At 38.7% G+C, this 27,664-nt stretch overlaps 1 protein-coding gene across 2 annotated transcripts; it reads right to left on the reverse strand.

The window, feature by feature from the left end:
* Positions 1-309: 309 nt before the first annotated feature.
* On the reverse strand, positions 310-20,524 carry fgfr4 (fibroblast growth factor receptor 4). 2 transcript variants are annotated; one of them, XM_066716441.1, is made up of 21 exons: positions 19,763-20,524; positions 16,915-17,134; positions 14,560-14,741; positions 14,059-14,197; positions 13,476-13,535; positions 12,706-12,960; positions 12,125-12,214; positions 11,768-11,934; positions 11,036-11,159; positions 8,568-8,758; positions 8,055-8,193; positions 7,647-7,840; positions 7,002-7,147; positions 6,714-6,844; positions 6,174-6,284; positions 5,863-6,053; positions 4,646-4,768; positions 4,225-4,295; positions 3,594-3,731; positions 3,123-3,228; positions 310-2,627 (listed from the first exon to the last, which is right to left on the reverse strand). In XM_066716441.1, the coding sequence occupies exons 2-21, from the start codon at positions 17,000-17,002 to the stop codon at positions 2,466-2,468; spliced, it is 2,808 nt and encodes a 935-aa protein (XP_066572538.1). In that variant the 5' UTR covers positions 17,003-17,134; positions 19,763-20,524; the 3' UTR covers positions 310-2,465. The 2 variants fall into 2 exon arrangements, with proteins under 2 accessions (XP_066572538.1, XP_066572537.1); XM_066716440.1 differs by having other exon boundaries at positions 13,476-13,538.
* Positions 20,525-27,664: the final 7,140 nt, after the last annotated feature.

Here is a 27,664-nt window from a genome sequence, read left to right on the forward strand (position 1 = left end):
AACAAGTCTAATAAGATGCACATTTGTAATAATTTCAGGATTATTACAGAGGTTTGGAATGTTCATTTAACCACTTGTAATCAAAGTGCTTCCTGTTCACAGGATTTTAAATATTTTACACTAGTTTATAACATTTTACAATTTAAGAAAATAATATACCATTGTGTTATCACAATAGCGAAATAGGTTAATAAGTGACAGGATCATTATAATGCCACTTGAAAGTTCCATAGTTCACTGAAAACTTCAAAACACTCTACAGAGGTAGGAAACAAGGAGGACACACAATAATAAAAGAACTTGTCAAGATTGTTTTAAAATTAGGATATATTTTATTTTATATAAAACAAAATAAAACAAATAAATTAAATATGTCTAAAATACTATTTTGTAGGTCTAAAACCAAGGACATTGGGGCTGTTACAGCTGTACTGGAGTTTACAAATGGAATGTCATGCATTTCAAACAGGTCATATCTGTCAATAGTACAAAGCTGTACATAATTTATAAATCACATGAAATATTTGAGGGTTCAAACAAGGAATTAAATGGATATAATCACTTAAATTTTAAAGTGTTTTGGCTAGCATTTGTTTTCAGTTCATTCTTGACTTTAGTTCAGGTTCTGTGTTTGTTTTTAGCTGCCTTAAACTAGAAAACAGCTTTTAATAATCTGAAAACAGCTTTTGCACAAAATATTGACTACATTTTAATGCACAATATTCAGTTCACAATTTCCTTATAGACTATTTTAGAGAGACCTGCCAGTTTACAACAATCATCCTGATAAATAATTGAACTATTTTTTCCCCACATGAACCCATGTGAATATCAGCACAAGGCTCTGTATGATGCACAAGGCCAAACTAGCATACATGGGTGTGTTGGGGCCTGCTCCATTTAATGATTGGTATTTTGTTGCATTCTCATTCTCTTGTTTTGTAGGGCGCTCTTTTATTAGGTTTAATAGATTTTAAAGTTCTTCTACTTGTCCTTGCACACTAAGGGTGATAAAAAGGTAAAAATGCACTTTTAAGAAGACATGCATTGATTGGTACCAGCACTGATGTTGTACTTTGAACACACCTTTGTTACCAATACATTACAAGCCTGGTACAAAACAATGAGATTTTAACGGCCAGACTTAAATGCACCTTTTAAAGCCTAATAAGAACCCTGGACTCTTTCTTTCTTCTTCAGGGGAATTTGACATCCCATACATTCAATGAAAATTATTTGAAAAGGACAGCATTAGCATTTGTATATTAAAATATGTGACCGAATAATGACAGGCAGCAGAAGCCATTTACATAATAAGGCCAATTCATCTGCACACAAGCACTGGAAGTCCTAATTCAGCCGGCCCCACTGTCACACCCATTAAAGCCACAAAGACCCCATTGTTTGAGAGGCCTTTATCTGCCTCTGGAACACAAACTGTGCTGGTTAAAAGATTACAGAAAACAAAAGGCGACTCCATTTTTGTTTTCAACACAGAATCAAGCTGGATTTCAGATCAATTCGATTTTTTTTTTCATACAGTAGCTAAAATAGCAACCATTCTTTCTCTGAATTGTCATGGAGGTTTGGAATTTCATTAAAAGGCAAGCTATATAATACTGCACCGATATTTTCACTTACATATGCTTTGTTTTTTATGTTTAATGTAGTACCATAACAGCATTTAATTCCTTATTGCTTTAATACAAGTAATATTAAAATATATTTTTAAAGTTTGCTGGTAAAGGAGAGTAATTGTATAGTTTTATTTATTTATTTATTTTGTTTAGATTTTCTTGTGCATAGTTCAAACAATATTAATTCCAGTACAATTATACGCCGGCAAATTGTAATTTCTTCACCTCAATAACGCCTTCATCTCACATCATTCAATAATAATAATTTATAAAAAGGTAACAATTGCTTCTCCTTTGTGATATGTACATTAACATTAATTTAAAAATTTAATATATTCACAGGAAATTAGAAATTCAGGCACTTTGCCATCACCGTAGCAACATAAACCAAGAGATCCTGAGATTTAAGACATTTTTTTTTAATTTCAGATAGCATGTGTGATATATATATATTCACAATTCTATCATCTTCTGTTTTATAATACCAAAATATATTTTCTCTTTTCTCTTCCCTCTACTGGTTCTGTGATTGCAGTTATCAGTCCATTTTCTTCTTGTGGGTTTCCATTAAAAGCTTTGATCTAAAATATCACAAAATATCACATTCCTGGGGGGGGATCCTTTTTGTTTGAGTAGAAGAGGACCAAGACGTAAAAGCATCTAATATGATGCTGCCAGTTGCTGTGCTGACATCAAATGATGTTGTATAATAGTGGAAAGTTCTGTCTTTGTATCTTTCTTCTTCTTTCCACATAATGCCCAATAGTAGATGTCAGAAGAAGGCAGTTTATATGGAATTGATATATATATATAGCTATAGATACATTTTCAGGTCCTTATCCTGGAGTGAACATCATGGTAACCAAGGAAACAGGGATCAGTGGACAAGGCATCATGAGTAAAGACTGAATCATTGTCTGATGAACAGGTACTGGAGTTGTCCTCACAAGATGGAGAATACTGTTCAAACGGCGTCGACAGGTCCAGGTACTACAAATAGAGGAATCACAATTTAGGATGTTATCACAGGTTCATTCAAATACTGAAGCACTGGTCTCTGTAATGTTTGGACCTTTAGTTTCACAACCAATGAGTAAGTCCATTCTCTGGGAGCACATGTAAGCAAACAGAGTAATATAAGTACTTCTGTTATATAGTAAGATTGAAAATATATATGATTGTTTATTGATTATATTGAATGCTTGTAAACTTCATACGTTGCCTTCATCTTCTAAATGCATAAATACGAATAAGAATTAAAAAAATTTGGTGCAAAAGTCCACCTTACACAGAAAAAAGGATTGTGTGTGACATGATGCATGTGACAAGACTGCTTAGATTAGGTGGTTTTCTTAGAAACAGAAAGGCTAGAGAGCACAGCCATTCCATTGTCACAATCCTACTGCACCACATATAGTCTTCTATCTACAGTAGCACTATGCCAGACAACAGATCGCCTCGTACAAGTGCACAGTTAACACTCACCTCGTCTGAGACTGAAAGTAGAACTCTGTCCAGGTCTACCACCAGCTGTTTAAAGGTGGGTCTCTGGGTGGGGACAGCATGCCAGCATTCCCTCATCAACATATACCTGTCACAGAAAAACACAGTCAAACACAGTCAAACTTCAGTCAACCTATGCTTGCACTGCACTTATACAGGTACAGTAACCAACACAAACTGGCACTGTAGTTCAATATAAGTACTACTTATATATTTGTGTATGATGGAAGGAATTGCTATCAATGTGCAGACAAGGTTTACATAATATAAATAGCCCCTGAGATAGGATAGGAAAGTGCCAAGATGTTTAACTTCTGTTTGCAGCCTGTACAAGGTTTCTTTTGAGTTGAATTTAGGCATCCTGCATTAAAATAGAATGGGCATCACTGTATAGTCCTGCCAAAGACCAGCAGGCCTGTGTGTGCATGTGCATGTTTGAATGTAAGCACTTACAGCTCGTGTGTGCAGTTGGATGGTTTGTCCATCCGATGGCCCTCCTTCAGCAACTTAAACAGTTCTTCCACAGGGATTCCCGGGTAAGGAGATCCCCCCAGAGTGAATATCTCCCACATCAGGACCCCAAAAGACCACCTGCAAGCAGATCATAAGAAAGAGTTGATTGTTATTTTTAGTTTACAAAACTATTCAAGAGTTTCAAAGCCACAATTGAGTGTAGCTAAGAAGTTAAACATGATAGAAATCAGATATTGAGTAGCCTAGCTAGAGTGATAATATATCTGCCTCACAACACAAAGCACAAAACTGAGCAGTGTCTGGTAGCTCAGCCTTGTGCAGCACACACACAATTTATGATGCAGAAGTGTTGGAGGTGGGCTAGGCAATGCTACTACATATTGAAGGCAATTGTTTAAGTATGGGTAGGACTCAGTTACCGACTTGGTTCCCACCCTTCAGCATGACAATTTAAATTAGGTCACCAGATGAGAATAGGCCTAATTTCTAGAAGGAACTGAGAGGGGGGTGGAGGCCTGGTGGGAGAATGTGGAAAAGAAAAAGAAAAAAATCAAACACCACGTGGTTCTGCGACTCTCTGGCACATTGCTGGCAAATTAGCTATACTTACACATCGCTCTGGTGTGTGTAGACTCTGTCAAACAAGGCCTCTGGTGCCATCCACTTCACTGGCAAGCGTCCCTGCAATCCCAACAAGACAAGTCTGTGAGCGGACAGTTGGTTTTATGAAAGCCAGCAGGATCTGCTTGTCCTCTTTTTGATCCCCCCTGCCACAACCACCCCCAGCCAACCTGCCTCCCCAATCCCACGCCTGTCCCAATTATCTCCCATCAGGCACCCTGTCAATCAAGGGCCACACATCATACGGCTGTCTTTAAAAACATTAAAGCTGCAAACAGACACAGGCTGGGACACAACAGCGGCTGTGGATACAATGTTTTTTCTTTTTTTTAATGCAGCAGTGCCAATAACAACAATAAAAAAGTTGTAAAAAGAAGCAAAATAATGCTTGTGCTCAAGAGTTCTCTTACATTGGTGGTTTTCTTGTAATAATCGATTTGGTGCACTCCTCTTGCCAGGCCAAAGTCAGCTATTTTCATGACATTGTCTTCGGTTACCAAAACATTCCTGGCTGCCAAGTCTCTATGGATGCACTGAAAAGACACAGAGCCAAATCAATCTACAGATTGAGTCTTGTTACAGGCGAGGGTGGGGCGGGGGTTACATTCAAACAAAAGAAGGAATTTACCATACGTTAATACACTTAAAAAATCATAATCCACTGTCCAAATTAATCCTTATAATTTAGAGAATGATAAACATGGTGATATAAGAAGTACAAACTGGAAGACTACTAATACAAAATCAGACACTTTCTTATTGAATGCATAATATATTTTGAAAAGCAAAAATCACTTATTGCTTATTACATTCTCAAACTTATAATTTCAAATTGTTTAAATGTATATGCTTTGGGTTAATTGTTTTTAAAAGTCTCCTCTGAACATGGCTTGATTTACCATTGGATGAGTCATTGTGAAAATACACAGCTGGAAAAAGCTGGGGGTAATAAGAAGACTGAAATAATTATTTATCTTGCCAATATACAAGTGAACACAAAGTATGTGTATTTAGCACTTCTAAAAATAAGACAACCTTATATGGATTTATGGTTGTTGAGGGAAAAAAAATAAAAATAAATAAATAAAAAAAAAAAAAAAAAAATATATATATATATATATATATATATTAATTTTATTATGTGTATGCTAGGGTTTTTCTCTTATAATACTAGGACATTTATACTGGTGGTTTTTATTAGACATGTAGTTTTGTTGTTTGTTAAAATTAGTTCTTGGTGGTGCACATAACCGCAGTGAAGAGCTAGTCTCTTGTCTGAAGGCTACTCCTATTTGCTAAAGAATTTATGGCAGTGTTGACATATGGAGCTCATTGAGACAGAGGTATCCATTCTGAGACGCTGCTAAAAGGAAGACTCACTGTGAGGAGCACTAGAATAAAACCTTGGGTAAGGAAAACAAATGTGCTGCATCGCGTCACAGTCGCACTCTTGTGTTGCCCATGGCCTGGCTAGCAAGCTACAAACACAGAATACTCTGGGATTTGCAGGGCATGAAATGCTTGCGTTTTTGAAGTGCTGTAATCGTATCTTTTCCCCATTAAACAAAACAACTAAAAACACATAAAAACTCATTACTATAATCAGCTGAGTTCAAGCAGAACTTACTCGTTTGGAGGCCAAGTACTCCATGCCCCTTGCTACCTGGTAGGCACAGGAAAGCAGGTCTTTGAAGGTTAGCTGTTCCTCTGGCACCTTAGTGACGTCAAAGGTATAGTCCATGCCTGGGGGTCGACGAGCCCGCAGGTACTCACGGAGACTGCCTTTAGAGGCGTATTCCACCAGCACATACAGAGGTCCTGCAGGGGGACAGGGAGACACCTTATGAGACAGATGGTTATTCCCGATTGGCACTCAAGCTGCTCCCAGCACAGCACAGACAAGCAAATCTAAAAAGGACAAAGGTAGACCACACTCACCATCCTGTGTGCACACTCCCAGAAGGTTAATTATATTCTTGTGCTTATCCATCACTTTCATTAGCTCCATCTCCGAGATCAGGTCCGCCAGGTCTTTATCCGTGGCATCATCTAGCAAGAGAAAAATGTCTCTGTGTCAGTACATAAGCACTGGGGCTCCTTTCTTCCTCTCGAGACTAGAAAAATGGCAGAGCCTTGGCCAGAATATGCATTTTTCTTGGTTTTGAATTAACTTCAGAAATTCTAAATTAGCCTTTGACTAATTTGTTTAGAGCAAGGTCTAATTACCTGATTAACTCAAAATAATATATTTGGATTGAGTGCATGAGTGGGAGAAAACAACCTTCCTCAAACAGCTTTTATAACGGTTTTTTATTTATTTTTATTTTTTATTATTAAAATAAAATATATAGTATACACATTTTAGCTGTCACTGTTTTCTATCACCATCTGCACACTAACACATCTTCCTTACCCACCACATACCCCAGGATATAAACAACAAATTAGGTCCATCAGTGTAACTGAAACAGAGCCTACCTTTCAGCATCTTCACGGCAACTGTGGAGACTTGCTCTGGGTTGCTCTGGGTTGGGTTGCTTAACCCATAGGCCTCTGCTCTGACCACCTGGCCAAAGCAGCCTTCTCCAAGTGGCTTCCCCAGGGTCAGGCTACAGAGACAAACAACAAAGCAGGAGAGAAACCAAAACAAAACAAGAACACTGTTAAGAACATGAAGAAGCAGAACCATAAGGATTTTTTTATTTTGTGTTTTCTTTGGAGGGGTGCAGGTACAGTGAAGGAGAATTCAGAATCAGGGCGACTTACTTGTCCCGTGAGAATTCCCAGTTGGGGTCGAGGGGCAGCTCAAACTCCATGACACCGGCCAGCATTGGGGAGCAGCTGGAGGAGAGGCGGGACACCCTCATCAGAGAGGCACTCGACTTGCCAGATGAATTGGACTCCACAGAATACTAGACAGAGAATGAGACAGAGAGTGTGGTAGATGTTTTAGTGTGCTCTTATGAATACACAACCTGTGTGTGTGTGTATTTTGAACCACAGAATGTACCACTAGGTCTGAATCAGTGTAATAACTGTGTGATATTAATGTAATGTCACTATGTATTCATGTTGATATATGCCTCCTTCCATTATTCCCCCCGGTTTAGCAGGTGATTTTCCAGGTTTTGCTACCTGGGCCTTCATTGAAGAAGTGTGGAGTTTTTGAAGGGCCGAAGGCAGGTAGGAAAGGTTAAGGGATTACAGGCATTTTGGGGCTTAAACTCAGTTTCCTAATGGACAAGGCAGTCAAACACCCATTTTGGGCGGGCTAAACTGCTAGAGTGTGGGAAACAATGCATTGCACACTGGGAAAGAAGAGCTAATTTCCTGGATTTACATTTAGGTGGGGAGATAGCACTGTTGTATCCCCCCTCCCTGCTCCAGCCCCAAATGGTGAATTCCCTTTACCTGTCTGCGCAAGGGGAATTTGGAGAGCTTCTGTACGGGCAGGACGTCAAAAGGCTCCCTGCCAGGGCTGGACTGCATCCTGCATAGCACCACGATCACAATGGCCATGACCAAGGCCAGAGAACCAGAGGCGTAGATGATGATGTCTGTATACTTGGTCTCTAGTGAGTCCACTTCATCAACCATCTCTTCCTCTGGAATTAAAGGTAAATTAGCAAAATGCATTTCAGCCAACAGCAAAAGAAACAAAACCAAAAAAAAGGCTTTGACTTTAAAAAACATACATACTTCTTCAGTAATCTAGATCTTTATAACTGCCTTTTAAAGTCAGGTACTCCAGCAAGCAATAAATAAAGGACTTTGCAACAGATCCATCTAATTCCAGCCTGCCTCATAAATAAAACTTACCTGGCAATACAGTAAGCCAGGCCGACTGGAAGGAGAAGCCAATGGAGTTTCCAGCAAGACAGGTGTACTCCCCAGCATCTTCCACAGTGACATTAGTGAGATATAGCACCTCAACTTCGGACATGTTAAGACTGCCAGTCTGAAAAAACAAACAAATAAATTAATAAAAACAGGAAGACAATCCAAAACTCATTTGAGCTTACATGAGTTAGATAACATCTGATCCATTATATAACTTTTCACTGGGAATCGATCTATAACATATTATTACAATGCTTTGCATTTTAGATTTTAGGCTTTCATATTGACTTGGTAAAATAATCAACCTATAACATATTCCCAGTCTTTAGGAAATGGCCATTAAGGGGGGTGACCTATAAAACTGTCTTGAGACCCTTAGAACTAAGCTTTGGTCAATCCTGGATTAAATGCTTCCCTGTAAATGCCAGAAAGAAACAGAAGTCTTCTGTAGTGTGGCGCCACAGACAAAATGTGGCTTTCCACTTCCCTCACCTTTAAAACCTGTACATAAGGAACACCATCGGGCCCATATCGGCTGCCATTCTTCTCTATGTGTTTGAGCCACTGGATGTGGGGCTGTGCATCACTGTACACCTTGCAGAAGAACTGCACGTCGCTTCCCACTATTGCGGTGGTGTTTGCTGGCAGCCCTGCCTGCAGAATGGGCCTGTGTGGTGAGCGCTCTGCAAGAAGAGGACAGGAGAAGAACAACTGTCAGGCCCCTCTACAGACAATACCCCCCATACTTTGTGTGTAGACTTGCATACCACTGAAAACCCATATGGAGAAATATGAATAAACATATCATAAAAGTACTTTTTTATGAATTTGAAAAATGTATGATCGTCTATTCACATCTAGCATATTTCAAAAGGTGAATTTATATACTTTGCTGATATATATTAATATTTGTAAATTATATAGTATATTTATAAAATATACATAAAACATATTTGATTATTTTGCATATAAGAACAACTGTGTGTCACAAAGAGACTTCCCAGAATTCAAAAGAGCAGCTATAAAACATATTAAAGAATGTCATATTAAAGAAAATACCCACCAACACTTTAAAATGAATGCAGAGTTTAGACCATGCATTAGACCAAGGCAAAAATAATAGATAATGCTTTGCTTGTGTCATTCATTAATTTCCATTCAAGCTTTGGCGTTATTTTGAGCTTGGCATTATGTCATGTATGGATGATCTGATGTGTTTGTTTAGATCTGTTATCAAGCAGGCAAACTTTCGGCCATGGCAATTCATTCTTTAAATACATTGGCTCTCAAAAGTATTCACCCCACTTGGACGTTTCCACATTTCATTGTATTCCAATGGATTTAATCAGGAGTTTTTGCCACTGATCAACATAGAATATGTCCATAATGTCAAAGTGAAAAATATAATCTGCAAATTGTTCTTAATTAATTACAAATACAAAACAGAAAATACTTGAATTCATTGGTAATCATCATACGTGGCAGCAATTACAGCCATGAGTCTATGTGGATAAGTCTCTACCAGCTTTGCACATCTGGACACAGCAATTTTTGCATATTCTACTTAGAAAAATTGCTCAAGCTCCATTAAGTTGGATGGGGACCTTTGGTGAATAGCAATTTTCAACTCTTTCCACATATTCTCAATCACATGTGTCATAGCAAAGGGGGTGATTACTTATGCATTCAATTATTTTCTATTTTGTATTTGTAATTAATTTAGAACAATTTGCAGATTATATTTTTTGTGTTGATCAGTGGCAAAAACTCCTGATTAAATCCATTCTGATTTCATGTTGTAACACAATTAAATGTGAAAAAGTTCAAGGGGAGTGAATGCTTTTGAGAGCCACTGTAAATGCCGGTCCAATAAAAAAGATCCACATTAATTAAGACGACAGATCTTGTTAGATAGCAAAAAAAAACAAAAAAAAACAGGGAAGATAACCATCACCACTAACACAGACCAGACAGGCCTTAATTGGTTCCATTAGGGAAGTGTGCAGTCAGACCCATAGAAAAGTGCTTTGAAGTATTTTCCCCAGCTATTGTGTGTATGCCTGTGTGCGTCTGCATGCTCATTTCCCCTCTGGTGTGAGTGGAGACATCAGTTGACCTCCAAACCAGATACTTTCACAAAACTCGTCTCTGTCACAGGTCAGGGAGAAAATGTTCTGGACTCCTCAGAGCCCAGCGGTCTCCAGCCGTGTTCTATATGTTACCATTATCACTCCCCTGCATTAGCATCTCCCCTGGTGTGTCAGTGTTTATTGCTCTTTTTTCTCCCCCTTTCTACCCCTTGCTCATCTACAACATCCCCACAGACCTCCAAAAAGCCACATCTCCCTCAGTTGCTCGTTTATCTTTTTCACTGGGGGAGCTAGGGGTCAAGAGATAAGCTTTTCTTAAATCTTACTTTTTCCCTTTCTGGATTTTTTTTTTGGATGGGGGGTGGTCTCTAGATAATTTTGATATTGAAATCAAACAGGAATGGAGGAAAACTTTGAAAAACTACTGTGATCAATCTATAAAACAGGGAATCTAGGGTTTCAGTGACAGATGCTTAGAGATTAAGAGTCAGGTAGGGAGATCAAAATACCAGCAATGAAGGGCCTTAACTCTACTTAGCAGAAATATATTTTAATCGTTTGTTGAACACCAATTCAGCCTTACACAAACTATGTGGTTTGCTGTTGATTGAAATTACATTAATTGAATTGGCGGGGGGGGGGGGGGGTATAAACCAAAGAAATCAAAGCAGTGGCAGTCAGAAGATTACACACGCCCTGTCCTAATTTAGGTCCATCGATCTGAATTTTTAAATAAGATATTAAATACTGTGAGCAATATTTATTAAACACAATGAATACCATTGTTTCAAATGTAGGGGTTTGTAACTTTCAACTACAGTAGACCTATATGTACTGCGTAGACGGAGCAGTGAGGAGGTGAGGTCTTACCCAGTACATCCAGGAGGTAGCTGTGACTGATGACGCCATACTTGTTCTCTACCACACATGTATAATTCCCTCTGTCTGATGGTACCACACTCTCCATCACTAGACTCCAGTGCTGATGGCGCAACTACCAGAAAAACACCAAAGCAGTCAAAACCTCTCTATCTTGAACATCACTATCAACTTGATGAGTGTCTGAAATCACAATGCAAATTAAAAAGTTCATCTGAGTAGTAATTCCTGAAACAAAAAACTCAAAGTATTTACAAACACATTTACTTGATTTCCTGATTAGTTTTACAATTATGCATGTTGGATTGCAAAACCATGCCCTGATGCTCAGCCACTTAAAGATAATCATCATGTTACTAAGGAAATACAGTGGGTATTGTAAATGGTACTTGTGTTATGAAATTCTGATCAATTGACCTTTAAACTTCTCAGCCAATCTGGAAAGATTACCAATTGTGTTGTATATTCCCTGAACTAGTCTTTTTGGTTTTAATAACTGTTTGCATTAAAGGTGGTTTCTTATGGAATTTGGGGACTGGTCTTATTCTAGGAGGAAGTAAGCATGTCAAGGCCATTGACTTTGGCAAATGAACAAAATATTATGGGAAAACAAAAACAACAACTGCTAGGTAGTAATCAGAAACCCTGTCACTTATTGTAGTCACCTGTCCATTCCCAATTACTTATTTTACGTTCTTTGTCTTTAAAGGGACTCTGGCCTACCTTGATGCCCCCGATGCGGTGCTCTCCCCTGAACTCACGCCCATTCTTCAGCCAGCGGATAGCTGGCAATGGATTACCGATTGCTGGGCACCGGAACTTGACTGTATTCCCAGCTGGGACAGCGTAGAGCTTCTTCTCCATCCGCTGTGTGTGTGTCCAATAGGGAGCTGGCCAGACAGACAGAGATCCAGCAATGTTAGCTTTGCACTTAGAATTATGACTGAATAAGTTAGAGAAGAACTTACTGAGGAGAATTCACCCAGGAGAGACTTTCTGTTATTTAATGGGCTTTATGAAACATAGCAATATATCCAAAAACAAAAATGGCAACTACTGGAATACAATAATTTCTCTCACCTCTGGTGTAATATAGTCGTTCATCGTCCGACTCATTCACTGTGTCTTCTAAATCGTTGTCCTCATCATCATCACCAGATGCCAATGAGTCTAAAAAAAGGATATAAAAATAATCACATTAAATGAATCAGAAACAGGATAGCACTATAATCTGCATCACTTTAACTTAAAACCCAGATGGTAAATTAAATCATTAAATCATGCAGCACTCTTAGCAAGCTTCTGATATGTTTAGATTTATTTTTCTTAATGCAAGAAATTAAGGTTTCAAATAGGTTGGGACCTAAATGAAAACAAAATCATCAACTTAAATGTCTATTTTTATATCACCCCCATTCCCATTTGTCAGACTACACTTCAACAACAACAACACAATGTCCAGGGCTTAAGCATAAAATATATGCTTGTTGTTAAAAACATAAAATCAACATCCAATTGTAATACAATTTGCATCAGAAGAGTAATCTCTGCTTTATGTAAGACCTCTGGATTGTAAATTAGGGTAAATCACACTGTTTGAGCAAGATCTGCAACTAAAACACCCTGTCTTGTGTAACTGAGGGCCTGGGGGGCTCTCTTACCAACGACAGTGATGGTGAAGTTGCGCAGTACTTCTCTCGTGCCGCGAGCCACACAAAGGTACACCCCCGAGTCTTCGTACGTCACCTCGGAGATCTCCATGATGCCAGAACGGATCTGGATACGGTCACCGTGGGCAACCCGCGTATCATCTTTGAACCAGTGCAGGCCGCCCGTGCGGTTGGTGTCGCAGCTCAGTTTGAGAACGTCGCCAGGTTCCAGCAGCAAGTGCTCTACTGTTTCTTCCTCAGGAACTTCTACATCAAAACAGAGCATAAAACATTGGTTTCAGAGCATCTCACTGTAAAAGCCCAAATCACTCTCCCTCCAAACAAATCAAACACACACACAAAGGGGCCACCTTCCTCCCAAAGATGACCTTTCAACTCTTGCCCCTGTCCTTTTCATTTGAAACACAAACACTGGTTTCCATAGTGACAGTGACCCCCTCCCCCTTCTTCTCTCCAATTGTTTGTACTCTACATGGTATTGTAGAATTGAGAGAGAACTACACAACCAGCCTGACAAGATGACAAAGACTGTAATGAACATGTCATAGCGTAACGGACACTTGGGCTACACAACAGCAATACCAGAAAAAAAAGCTGAAATTATTCCGTATAGCAAAGTGACAATATCCAGATGGCAGAATAATCAGAAAACTCAAAATAAGGGGACCTAACAATTTAGTCCTTTTCATCTTGACACTGAACTGAAACAATAAAACTGAAGCTGCATTTCTAGTAACCAGACCCTGTTGCTTGAAGCTTACCTGCTTTAACATTAGTGTGAGAACGCAGATCTGCCTGGAAGGTGGGCTTTTGAGAAGGGCCTTCTGAAAGACACAGGCAGGATAAAATAAACAACTGTTACTGAAACCAAATTCTGTATCTTCAATACTGGGGAGGGAGGTGGAATCGATTGACAGAGTATTTGGGTTGTTTTGCACTAAAAGATTTGACTGAATCTTAAATGCAAATTGGCTGCTGGAAGACGTTTAAAATAGGTCTGTTAATTGTTTATATTAGGATGGGAGCAGGGGCTCTACAATTAAAATTTGAACATAATACCTTATTTGAATCATTAACCTCTGCATTAACAGCTTTATTAATAGTGGGAACTGACTAGAAACCAGACAGCACTTATATAAAACCCTGTACGTATTGCATAACTAATTAATAAATATGTTTTCCGTTGAACAGTTAAATCACACTCTTCCACTCAAGGAGCATTTTATGTGGGGAAGCTTAACCTGCTTTATTTAATCAGACACTAAATTAACTATTCTTCAGTATTAGTATTAGTATTAGTATTAGTATTAGTAGCTCATATCTGACTGGTGTATGGAAGCGTACCCGGTAAGACTGTGAGCCAGGCTGACTGACTGGAACGGCCAGCAAAGTTCTCTACTGTGCACACATATTCCCCAGCATTGCCCTGTGTGATGTTTCTTAGATGCAAGATGTTGATTTTAGAGATGTTCATGCGGACAGCCTGCAAAATAAAAAATAAATAATAGATTTATAAATGCAATTTATAAATAAATGCAAATGTAGAAGCAACAACAACAGTAGTACTAGTAGACTGTAACAGAGAAGTGACTTATAGAGTCCCTGTCCTATCACAGTGATCAGAATTTACAAGGATATCAAATGGTGCACAACAGCACAAAATAGAGCATGCACAGACACACCATGCAGGGCCAACCCTGAACTAATTTTGACATTACCGCCAAATAGAGTGAAGGAAAAACATGTAGAGTTAAAACTTTGATTAGAGTAACTTGGCAGAATATGACAGGTCTCTTCAGAAAGTATCTATGGAAACACGCGTGATCTCACTGTGCTCTCACTCACTGTCAAAGCTACAAGGTCATCGGACCCAACGTGACTGCCCTCTTTCTCAATGCGCTTGAACCACTGGAGCCGGGTCTTGGATGTCCTGGACACTCTGCAGTACAGTTCTACATTGCTTCCCATCAATGCAGTGGTGTTCTGGAGGTAACCAGACTGAAGAATTGGCCGAGAGAGTTTGGACTCTAAAATGAGGAGAAAAAGCAAATAAAAGTTGAATTTGGCCATGCAACTCAAGCAGTCACTTGCACTTCCTGAGACAAAGGTAAGCCAAGAGGAAAAGCATCTTTCTCTCAAAAGGTGATGACTGACCTCTTTAAATTATCACTCTAATTTCTTCATGCCATCCGTCACCAAAATATGGGAAGGAATATCTCTGGGCAGAGTTTAAATCACAATTACAACACACAAAAACAAAACAACTGTAAACTGAGGTGACCTGTAAATACAGCAGAAGGTGGTGTGATATATAGGCTGCAGCTTGTCAATCCCTCCCTCTCTGTGTGACAAGTCTCCCCCACTGTTGCACATAAACACTCTATTAAACTTGTCAAGCCCAAACTGGACCCTGACCTGGCTTTGACCTCCAGGGAAGGTGTTAGGTCACACAATTAGCCCAATTTCCCAAATCTGGTATAAAAAAGCACGTGAATGTAAAACTGAAATGTAATAAAATGAAGGCAAGTTAGTAAAATAAATAAATAGCAATCAGATACTAAATAAACTCATTCACCAATTCATTCGTTAATAAACCAATGTCAAATGGTTTGGCTTAGATTTAGAGCGCATTTTAATCGAACTTCCTTTTCTGTTGTTTTCTTAGACAAGCTACACGAATGAAAAACGATTTGTTTTGTTGTGCGGGGAGGGTGTGATTGTACTCCTTTACCTGACAGGGAAGCCCTGTTAAAAGCAGACAAAAGCACAAAATAAATCACGGTGACAGGTACTAAACTCGGATTAGATCTTCCGGATTTTTCTGTCGGACAAACCTTCGCTTATTCGCTGGGTATCTAACACTCAAGTACACCGCTTGTTCCCGAAACAGCAATTGCGTTTGAAACCTAATAATATGGAGACATCACTGCAATTACGGCAGAGAAAAGGCAGCAAGGTTTCCAGGAAAATATAATATAAATGTGTGTATTTTGCATTGAATACAGCGTTTAAAATAGCCTAGTCGATATTATTTGTTGTAAATTCAAAAATGCAAACAAAAACGAGGAAACGGTGATTAGGAATGCCTATCAATGTGTGTGGCAAATAAATAATTTCAAATGTAAGTTTCCTGGATTTCATCCCAATGATTTTATAAGTGCTGTTGCACACTGCGCTGGACGTGATCTGTTGGGAATTATTACCGTCATTAAGTTACTGTAATTTATTTTGGCAGGGACTCAATAGTGTATTGTTCTCTCCCTCTGGTTTTCTCAACTTTCACCGTTTCTCTTCCACGGGAGTTTACTCAAAGCGTAAATTAAAAAAAGTTGAGCGACACTTTTTAATTTTACAGAACTGTACGATAAAGCTTTCTTTAAAAAAAAAACGAAATTAGTAAAAGTAAGCCCAACCGGGCACTGGCTGGTGCTGCAGGCAAGACTTGAGAATTGATGAAGCGTGTATGAAGCGTGTAATGCTACCATGACGATACTGCAAATCCAATCAACCCATCTACTACCAGAACAATATCGTAAACTGCACTTCATGCAGTTGATTATTGTAGACAAGCATCTGCTGCTACAGTGCAGTACTGCCCCTCTAACCCTGGCACCGATGCTGGCAAATGTACATTTCTGTGCCCGGGGGTCTTTAAAGTAGCCTAAGTGATTAATTCGGCTATCAACACAAAACACAAACGCATATTTCTCTTATTGAACCAGAACTTGCAGTACTGCAGTACGATATCCCAGCTACCGCCACATTGAACGAAACACTTTATTTTGGAAACATAATAATAATAATAATAATAATAATAATAATAATAATAATAATAATAACAGTACTGAAGGAAAGGGAATTAGATTTCACACATTTTAAGAAGTATTATTTTGAACACAATATGAACTTCTCTCCTAGCACCAATCCTACAACAATCCAATCCTAGTAGAACTTGACATCCACAACATTTAAAGACCTGGAAACAGTGCTAATTCCATAATCACATATTTGCATATTTGATGTCATCAAGAGCTCAGGAGGAAGGAAACCCCTGTGACTGACCAGAACCAAAGGTGAGTGCCATTGTACTATATGGGTAAAACACAGGAATATACAGCATTGTTGATTGCCTTTATATTCAGATCTGCACTGAACTCCTCATTCCACTTATCTTCTCATAGGAATCTGAAGGAGAATTACCTTTCAGTCGACCATCTTCCAGAACCACAGGCTTGGCTCCTTCAGCTATGCTCAGGATGAAGAAGCAGAGTTTACACAAAGGGTTCATCTTTCAGAGGTGATGTGTATGTGTCTCCTGTATGAAGTGGGAATGGTGGTGGTGGGGTGGCAGCTTGCAGCCTTTAAATTGGCATTAGATGGTGTTTCGTGGCATTGGCTGGCTTAGCTTATGTACTGAAACCTACAAGAAAGGCAATAGTAACAATTAGAAACAAGGTAATTACAAACGGCTCTCGAAACATGTGAATCCGTTTTCCTGGTCTACTTTAGCAGAAATGCAGGGAAAACATTTGGGTGGAGGTGAATACAAAATAGATCATTATGTGAGGGGGGGGGGGGGGGGATTCACACCTAATACCAATGTTTCTATGTTCAGGTTCAACAACACATTCCCTTTCTATCCTAGGTCCCAATTAGGCATTCTTCCATTTTCCAGGATCCCATTGATTTATCAGATGTAGCATTTACTAGGAAGGGTGTACTGCATCACTTCTAAATATAAAACAAACAAACAATCAAACCAAAAACTATGTTTGAAAGAAACCACAAGTGGGACTTAAAGAGATGCTGGGTTGGACAACCCCACGTAGACAGACAAACTCACCCTTGCAAAATAAGGAAAGATATTACCCATTTCCAAAATCTCCCTGGCTACGCTCTTTGCTATAAAAGCCCAGCATCTTTAATTGAATTACGTAATCTGTCATTGAGGGGTTAGGTATAGGTGATGATTTTAATAGGCTTAGTCATTTAACTTTCTTCATCACCACTTTTATCTCCTCTGCAAAACAATACGTTCTCAGCCAAAACAAACGTGCTGAAACACTAAATAGATAGCTCATTGTTGATGCTTAATGAATACCAGACACATTAACCAAAGGGAAACGTGGAATACATACAATGCATTTTAATCTATTAACGAGGAGATTTAGTAGGATATAGCCCCTATTAAGGTGTATTTATTTACTATAGATACTTAATGCAAACTGACGTGTGTAATATTTCCTTCTCAGAATAGTATAGTCAATGTATTACAATGCTTTGCATCACCCATCAACGGCATTAAATGTTCATTACGTCTCGACAATTCAAAATATAATTTGATTGTCCGTTATACGTTATATCACAATCACAATTAGACCACAATTAAGTTTGTACAGAAAACGTGATAATAAAGTTGAATATGAACCGAAAGTTTTTTATTCTGTTGGTTTTATAAAAGAAATATCTTAAATGTGCTTCGACCGGTATCTTCTCCAAGAGACGCAAAAAAGTCACTTGTGGCAACTACCATCTGTCTCATGTCCTATCGCCCCCTTGCTTTCCAGCCCCCCTCTAAAAGAGACGTCCACCGCGCCACACAGCACAGCTCTGTTTACACATGTGCAGTTGTCTGCAGTGGCGAGGCGTCGGGGCTGGAGGGAGCACGACAGCCCTCGTCTATAATATGAACCTGTTTTTGAAAGAGTTGGGGAGGGATTATGATGGAGAGTGGCGTCTCAAACTGTGCGGGGAGACCAGCCGAGCATATCACAGGCGCCAGGCAGGGAAAGCGCTCTTGTGTTGAAGCAAGACCATGTGCCAGCACCCACCCCCCCGCCCACCAACAACAATCCCGTGCATTCTCATCGCCTTTTAATATTTCCACTCAAACACATGCCCATGCATTAAACGTTCTTTTATCCCCATTTAAGACCACTAAATAATGATAAAAACGTACACATACTAGACTACATGGGTCTTTGCCTTACTAAGCATACTTGCAAAGTGGTTAATTCAATCCAAAAAATGCATTTCATGTGCCAATCTGCTGAACTCTCCTAACACTGCTGCATTTCCAAGCGCGGTGCTTCAGATACAACATGAGTAAAAAAAATCTCAAACGTCTTCCCCTGCAAAGGGCTATCTGGACACACGTGTCTGTGTCCAGTCGTACGAGCCAAACAGTCCACCCTGAGACAATGAATCCCCAGTGAATCATCCATAAATCAGAGATGAAGTCTTGAGATCTGTTACATTCCAATTTACAACTTGGTTACATTTTAAACAGAGTACAAACACCGCCTATCGGTTATGCCCCGGTGTCAATTCCCAGTCCAGTCCTGAAATGTTATGAACTGGCTCTTGTTGGGTGTTGTTATAATCTAGGTTCTCTCTCCGAGTTGTACCTTATATTACAGTGGCAGAACTACGGAGAACAATATTATAATTAGGCATTCAAAATTATATGTATATATAATCATAAATATGAATGGGGGATAAAACAAGAACAGATACATTCCACAAAGTGTCTCGGATCGCACGTATAAAGAGGTTTGTGATTTTCCATATTAGCCGTTAAGACTGTCACAACTTTGCTATTAAGTTCAATAGAATAGGGGCATGTCAAAATAATAGTGCTAAGCAAATGTGGTTTAGAATCAAAGAGTGATATAGCCCGGTTAGAGTTGGCAGTGTCATCACCGGTCTGAGGAATTTCATTGAAACTCCCAAATTAGCCAGGGCTCTGGAGACTTCACTCTACTTCCCATAGAAACCTATAATTAAACACCATCCCTTCTATAATTAAACAGGGCCCATATGGCTTCTTAACTAGAAGCTTTCTATCATGCCAAATATTTATAAAACAAGTGGGAGAAGAAGTTTGAATGTTATGCAATGTGAAATAAAGTTTATTTTCCTAATCATCCAATGTAATCATGTTATAACTTTCACACACACATAATTATTATTGTGTATGTGTGTGTGTGTGTGTGTACGTTTTACATACACGCACAATTCATTTATTTAAAAATACGATTTTATTTACCTTGTTTCTGGCTTAGCTGTTGGTGATTCCTCAGTTCAGTCTAATAGATCAATTTTTGCAACGAAAGCCCCCATTTGGGTCCTTTATACCGGACTGTTTCCCAGCCGACCTTTGGGATCGCCGAGGCCCGGCGGGGAGAGTAAGGCTCCGGGGCGAAATTAGAAATACATCCACAACAATACCACTTAGCCGCTGTAATGGAAGCTGATCCGTGAAAAGCGGCGCAAAGTCCGAATCAAGTCCACCTTCTGTTCCGGGCTGAATATTCTCTCCAATGCCAAAAAAACACAACAACAAGAAAACACGACAAGGAACAAAAACGGTCTTCTACGTGGGAGATTTCAAGGTATTTTCTTGTTATGACGAAGGGATTTGAGAACACGAGAAAACACGAGTTAATCCTTCACAAACAAGACATCCTGGGTCGATGTGTCCCGTTTCTTCCCTTGCATTCTGCACAATCCTTTGCTCTCTCTTCTTGCCCCCAAAACAGCACTCCACTGTAAGATGTTGTGTCCATATGATTTATTATTTTATCTTCTGCAACACGTATAAATAATGTATTCACGCTTTGGATGGTAACCCTGTAGCAGATGTGAGTCTTCGCTCTGCTCCGCTCTGCCCGGCTCGCTGTCTGCTCGCTAATGGTTTGTCGTGGAGGAACCTAAAGCATTTTGAAATCTCAATTAGCGACTCTCCGGTTACAGTGCAAAGCCGCTGCGAGCACTTTGCTGCCGATCATGGCTCTAGGCAGTATGAGCACAAGAGGAACAACAATCGGCTTCAAGAAAGGGAGAAGTGGGGGGGGAGTATAACCCCCACCCCCCTAAATAAACCCACCAACCCCCTTGCCAAATCCATATCTAAATGTACTCTGCACAACTGGCTCCTTTCACACTCAAATTAGCCGTCTATTTCTCTGGAATGCTATTGAGGGTTTCATTTGATTTTATATATGATGTTCGCACAATACGGTCACATATGAGAAACTAACTTTTGACCTCACACAATAGAAGCCTTTAGAAAGCATGTCGTTCTTTTTATTTGTTCAGGCTTTAGATGTATAATTCGCATATAGTATTTTATTTTATAGAGTCCCTAATGCATGTTATGTTTTATTTAGTTGACTTATATTTATATATTAGCTTTCCAGTAGGATTTTGCCATACCCTGCAAACAACCTACTTTTTAAAATTACTTTTTTTTTTTACTGATGTAGGTACATGAGTTAGAAAATCACTCCATACAACATTGAAGGACGCATCCCAGACACTGTATTTCAAAACAGGTATTTGCAACGCCATTTACAGAGCTATAAGCATGATAATTGTCATAGCTTAGATTGTAGAGTGTCATTATAAGAATTGATCATTTCAATAAATAGTTTCTTCGGTATTTAAAATCATAAACAAACGACCCCAACTTTCAACTTTCACTGAATTTATGATCGACTTTTCAAATTATAACGACCTATGTATCGAAGCTATGTATCCCTCCGATGTAATTAATTGCAATTCCCTTTCAATCTATTTATTTAATTCAATTAATAAAAGAGAGAATTGTGAATAAGGCTATAGTATGGAAAATGGAAAATGACCATCGATATCTAATTTAATGTTGCGAGGGTATTATTGTTAAATGTAAACGTCTCGTGGTTACATGGTTATTTGTTGATTTATATCGGTACAGCTTGCACTAGCCCCTGTTTTGGATAGACTATATACGCATTCACATTCCTGCTACTCACTAAAACCCTAGAAAATGAGATTAGGCTTCCAATTACTGGTTCAGCATACAGCAACAATAACGGCTGCCCGCAAGCGTCTGTAAGTAAGTCTATATCGCTTTGGGTAAAAAAACTAAAACCTTTGTAGGGTCGTACTACGGACCTTAATAAAATGTTTTTGATATACTTAAATTCCACCAATAGCCCAACTCATTAATTATTATTATTATTATTATTATTATTATTATTATTATTATTATTATTATTATTATTGTTATTATTATTATTATTATTATTATTATTATTATTATTATTATATGGTATTATTGGTTACAATTTAGAACATACAGTACCTCGCTACAGTCTCTGGGGTAAAATGTTATAGTATTGTAATGATAAATCATCTGATCTAAAACTTTCTTCGTTATGCGTATTGTGGAGTTTTGTTGCTAGTAGTCATAATATTCCCTTTATCTCAAAAAGTGTGTTTCCACCTATGAGCTCTCTTTACCTGTCCTGCATGGCACTGAAAGAAAAGAAAACAGAAGAAGGGAGATCGTATTGCTTATGCAGAGATTGCCTAATAAATTGAATTAGTGTAATGTTAAAAATGCAGTTTTAGTCTTACTGATGTTCTTGGGGAGTGATCTTGGCTGAAGGCACAGTGTTGCTTTTAGATGTAGAGTATCTGAGGAGGAGAGCCTAATGGAAACAAATGGTGTTCCTCTATCCTATTCTAAAACAAAGGTCTGAACCGACACTGGATTTTCAAGCAAGCTAGTTGTGGTGGGCAGATCTGTGGTCTGTGCCAATCATTTTCTACTTGAGAGGAGAATATCTTTCATGTCCTCATTTGAAACAATGGTGTCAGAATATGGCTGGCTTCCAACACATACACATTCTCTTTGTTGTGCTGCAACTGCTTGCTCTGAAGAGTACCACTCAGAGGAAACACAAATTTTCCTCTTTGTACTGTACCGCATGGCAGATGCATTCTTAAAAGTAATATGTTGGACTTTTGGCAAAATATGTGTTTGTTTAGGATACAGCTTCACCATCTGAGATATTCCATCACAGTGGCTATATGTCTCTCTCTCCAATATAGGGCTTGTGTGTTTAAATTAACACAACATGTAGCATTATTCATCACACTCAATAATGTGTATATATGTGTATATATATGACTTGTGTAAATAATTTCTGGTCTGAAAGTGTACATCTATTTCATCTTCACCAGAAAAGTCTATCTGAATTTTTCAAGAAACTAGCCTTTGATTTGGTTTCCTTGAATCAAGACTCGGTTTCACAACTGTTTCCTTGGAGTGCATTGAAGAGCAAAAACAGGATTAAAAAATAATCTTACCTCTTACATTTTTAAAAATGTAATCTAGCTGGAAAAGTTGTGTGCAACACACAGCCAATCCCATGTAAAATACTCTGGCACTTTAGTTTAAAACTTGTTTCTCATACTGTATTAAGCTAAATTTAAAATGGCACAGAACACTGTTTAATACAATAGCACCTTTATAGGGGAGGAAATGAAAGGATTATGGTAGGATAAAGTGTTGTAAGTGAATGTGTGTCGAACCATTGAAATAGTGTAGGCTATATTTCTTTTAGCTTATGTAATCTTTCAGATGAGGTCACAGTTTTCATATACAGAATTAGACCATTTAGTATTTTTTTGCATTAAGTTTTCTTAGAAGTATAATACACATATGCATACCATGTTTAGTTTAAGACGTGGTTAATTTTGATTTGATTTGTTTTGAGTGAAGATCCAAATAGAATCCTAAACTTCAATCTAATAATCAAAAGCACTTTGTTTTCCTACGAAACTGAAGTGTAATTAATTTTGTTACTTTCTCCAGACTCCTGAAATTGTCTGACAGACTAATTTTATATCTGGTTGTGGTAGGAGCTGAGTGTCAAGAGGGTTTTTGTCATTACTATTAAAGGCTTGGCTGTCTTGTGGTGAGAGGAGAGAGGTGGTTACTAAAATTGATTAGTGAAACGGACTCTGCATAGGACTAGTAAATCCCCTTTTAGCTAATCCAGGTATTCTTCTCTGGCCCTCCTTATTGAAAGCTGAATCCTGCCCAAATAGAAAGTTGAATAAGTTGTCCTTTTTGTTCCCAATAAAACACAATCAATTGCAATGTATGCATGACTTTTACAAATTGGCAATGGACTGATTTGGACTGAAAAAGCACAGCATGGGATTTCCCTGTGGATTTCCCACTGTACCTGTGCTTTATCCAGTTCAGACCAACCAGCGCTACTCAAGGACTGACACTACACTGACTGACAGCCCTTGCTCCTCCTCACCCTTCAGGGGAGAAAGGCCTGACTAGGACAGTGTTTTAGCCAATGCTAAATAACCCTGTTTTGTGTGGACATGAGCAGAATGTCTTCCTAGCGGGGTGTGGTACCTAGCAGAGGGGATTTATCTGAGGGTTGCCTGGCTCTTCAAAAGCCCTCAGAAATGAGCACACCAGGGCATTACTTGCCTGGCCTCTACAGAAGTGGCCTAATGAACCCCTTTGGATAAAGCCCTATTTATCCCGCAGTGCATCCATCAGACAAACTAGTTTTCCAATTGGAGGAGATTCTCCGCACACTGCCTCACAAGTCTGGCTCAGCCGGTTGGTATTAAAAACACACCAGACCATATAACTCCCCCCACACACACACACCACCACCAAATCATGCTCACTCTCAATCCCAGCCTATTGTTCCGACTGCCTAAGCCTGAATACCCCCATTAAAGCCTATTATCTGTAGCTCTTGTGTTTCCCACTATATCCCCCTGCTTCTAAACTTCACCCTCCATCTCCTCTTAATTTTATGTCAAGTTAATCATAGGGATAGTTATCAATTGAGCATTTTTGGAAATCGGGCTTTGAGCTGGAAAACTAATTTAACTAACATACACAGAGACAGAGATGAATTTGCTAATTTCAGACTGCACACATCGCCTACCTTGTTCTTTCTGTAACAGGTTTGGTTTAAATCCTGATGTGCTCCTCATCTTTGTTAGCATGTGCTGGATCAGTGCATCACTGAGTGGACATATTCTCTTCAAATCTAGGGCCACTGCTTTGATGGTCCAACACTTTCTATCAGAATACTGTGTTTACAGGTAGAATCTAGACCATCAAGCAATGAATCCCTTGCTATGAGGCTAATAAAAGTAATGGATCCTTTCACATGTTATCGGCCACACTTCATTTCTATTTTCTTCCCAGTTCCTTCTTACTGTGATAATTTATCATAGCCGGTTATCTAGCCAATCAAAAGCTGAGCTTGTTATGCATTTGTTCAGCATCTGCACTAAATAAAAAGACAGCAAAGTCTCTTTGGCAGGGTCTTATCCAAAAGTGACCTACAGAGTCTAGGCAATGAACCACACACCAACAACTGCTGCTTCAAAATCCTTTACAATAGGACCTCAGTTTAACATCTCATGGGGAAGAGTAGTGCACAAGGAGGTTAAGTAACTTTTAAACACACAGTGAATTCAGACTGGAGCCAAGCACCTCCTGGCTCTTTTCCTCAGCCACCACCAGACCACCTAGCTTTGTAGACAAAGGGAAGATCTTTGTTGCTCTAACCACCCATGTGTGTTTCTGCATTTTTCACACTCCTCCTGTTTTTAGAGTTTGGTAGAAATGTATACAGTACAGCTTTTGTACCACTGGGACAAATACATAGTATATGCAAGCTGAATGTATGCATTGGGTTTATTTATTTATTTATTTATTTTCTGGAGGGGTGCGGGGGGGGGGTCCCAACTTGACTGTGATATCAGATCACAAATGCATTGGTGAGCTCCCCAAACAGACCATGCCACTGCTGAATATGTCAGGAATTTCAGTGCCAATAAATATTAATGCGCCCACACAATATATGTAAGGCATCAGGTTTCTTGTAATTAAAGCAATCAGGGGCACATAGTATCTCATTACCATCTGGACTATTTGCTGGCTGTACTGCTATTATGAGATGGTTGTGTTGATACAATGTTATTGTACCTAATTGTTGTGTTAATGAGCTGCAGATAGGAGCAGCATTCAGGACTTGAAGTACAACAGTGTGCAAGTCAAGTAGCAAGTATGAATCCAAAACAGAAGTGTGTGTTTGTCGGGGGAAGGGGAACAAGGTTACAGCACTTTAATTAGAGCTAAAGAGAACCTTGACATACAAAATGCTTAACCTCTCAGATGCACAGAGATTTACACTGACATATTTTGAATGTTTAACAGGATCAATATCACAAAAACGAATAATACAGGACACCATGTACACACCACCACCACCCTCCTCAGTACTTGTGTCCATTTCGGTGAATGTGTGTATACTTTAAACAGAATGTCTAAGGTAGATATCTCTATTTTATGTAGAATTGTAACTGAAACATCAGACCATAGTTTATTAAGAAAAATATAAGTGGGGGACAGAATGAAAAGCTTATGGTACTTTTCCATTTGTTACTGACTTGTAGTTTTTCTGAAAAGTTTACCTTAGTTAACAATTCTATCAATGGAGTTTTAAACTAAAGCTCAGGTAGAAGACCACCCCACATTCCTGCATCACTCTTGCTCCAGACAATCAGATACACCCTCATGTACACACACTCTCATAAATATGCCAATATAAGCTTCCTTCCCTCTGCGTCAGTAGTTGGCTTCATAGCACCACAACCATGTTTCCTCTTGCAATACAACATAAAGAACAATATCTCTCCGCCTCTCCTCTGCCTTTGCAACTCCTTGGCTCTATCCACCAGGTGTGTGTGGGGGGAACTGATAGGCTTGTCTTCATGGCCATGTTGTCATTCCCTCAGTCAAGTGGGTTAATGCCAAATAAACTCCCATTATTTCAAACAACTACTATCATCTACATACTTCTATAGGAGGTTGTCTGGATTACTGAAGTACAGGTTGCATATGTGTGTGTGTGTGTGGACTATTTTAGTCTTTTCAAAGGCATTTAAAAAATGTTTTAGGTACTGGGTATGGCATATAAAGCTGAAAAGCAGAAGAATGTCAGAATGTGTTGCAACCAGGAGTTGAAATCCACAAAAAGACAAAGGGAGAAACCAAATTGGGGTCATCCCACAAATGATTGCATCTTGAGCACTGCGGTGTCTCAGATTTTAATTGAGCTTGTTGCCTATGATGTCTTCCATGGAAAAAATTAAATTGGAGCTGTTCAGAAGATACAGAGAGGGGAGGATTGAGGTTTTAAGTCAGCTCCATGACATTAATCTTTTTCCAGTGTCTGCTTGAGCTAGACATATGGTTTTGGTGTTACTTTGTGCACTCAGTTTTATTACACAATTAAAAGGAGATTCTCCTTGGTAAGTACGTTGCATTACAATCTGCAGTGGCAGTGTGTTCTAATGACAAAGAAGATAAGGTCCTATCTGTTATATCTTACTATGCATCTGTTTTTCACCTTTTGTCCCTGATCTTAGAATGATTAAATATTTGTGACCAAAAGATAAATCCTTAAATTATACCCATCTTTTCGCATTTTCCTTTTTTTGTATCATGCCCTTTGTGCCATTTTCCTCATGTATCTTAATAAAAATAAATGAATAATGAACATTTCACCCCATCCAGAACAGAATGCATTCCCTGTTTTATAAATAGAACTGCAAACATTTAAAGGCATGCATTTTTTAGAAGGACATTAGAAGGAACCTTATGTGAAAAATAAATGTGTAATGTTTTCTGTAAAAAATATAAATAATTGTGAAAACATTTATTCTGAATCCTTTCATATCCTTTCAATGTTTTCTAGTAAATGTACTGTATGGTTTAAAGACAAAGCTTCCACAGATTTTTTTTTAACAAATCTAGAATATTAAAACAACTTATTAGACAACAAACCTTCAATTATTATAGAAATTATTCCATTTAAGTTTGCCTACTTGAATTAAACCTCAGCATCTATAGTAATTCCACCCCTGATAACATTTCTAATCGACCGTGTAGCTTTTGTACTGCCATTTTAAAGGGAAGGATTTTGCATAATTAAGGTTGCTGATACCTTGAATACAATGCTACCAAAATGCTGTCCCCCTCCTAATTCTTCCTAATAAGTTCTTTTTAATGGGCTACAAAGATTTTGTTCAGTTGCCTCTGTGAATAATTATCCACTGGCCTGTG

Source organism: Amia ocellicauda, chromosome 11 (assembly GCF_036373705.1).
Source record: "Amia ocellicauda isolate fAmiCal2 chromosome 11, fAmiCal2.hap1, whole genome shotgun sequence".
NCBI lineage: Eukaryota > Metazoa > Chordata > Actinopteri > Amiiformes > Amiidae > Amia > Amia ocellicauda.

Excerpts from the sequence above, each read along its gene's own strand:
- fgfr4 (XM_066716440.1), bottom strand. The coding sequence starts at position 17,002 with ATGAACCCTTTGTGTAAACTCTGCTTCTTCATCCTGAGCATAGCTGAA. Across the intron at positions 12,961-13,475 it reads TCACACTAATGTTAAAGCAG|AAGTTCCTGAGGAAGAAACA; the intron begins GTAAGCTTCAAG and ends GTTTTGATGTAG. Across the intron at positions 7,148-7,646 it reads AATTCCCCTTGCGCAGACAG|TATTCTGTGGAGTCCAATTC; the intron begins GTAAAGGGAATT and ends TTCTCTGTCTAG.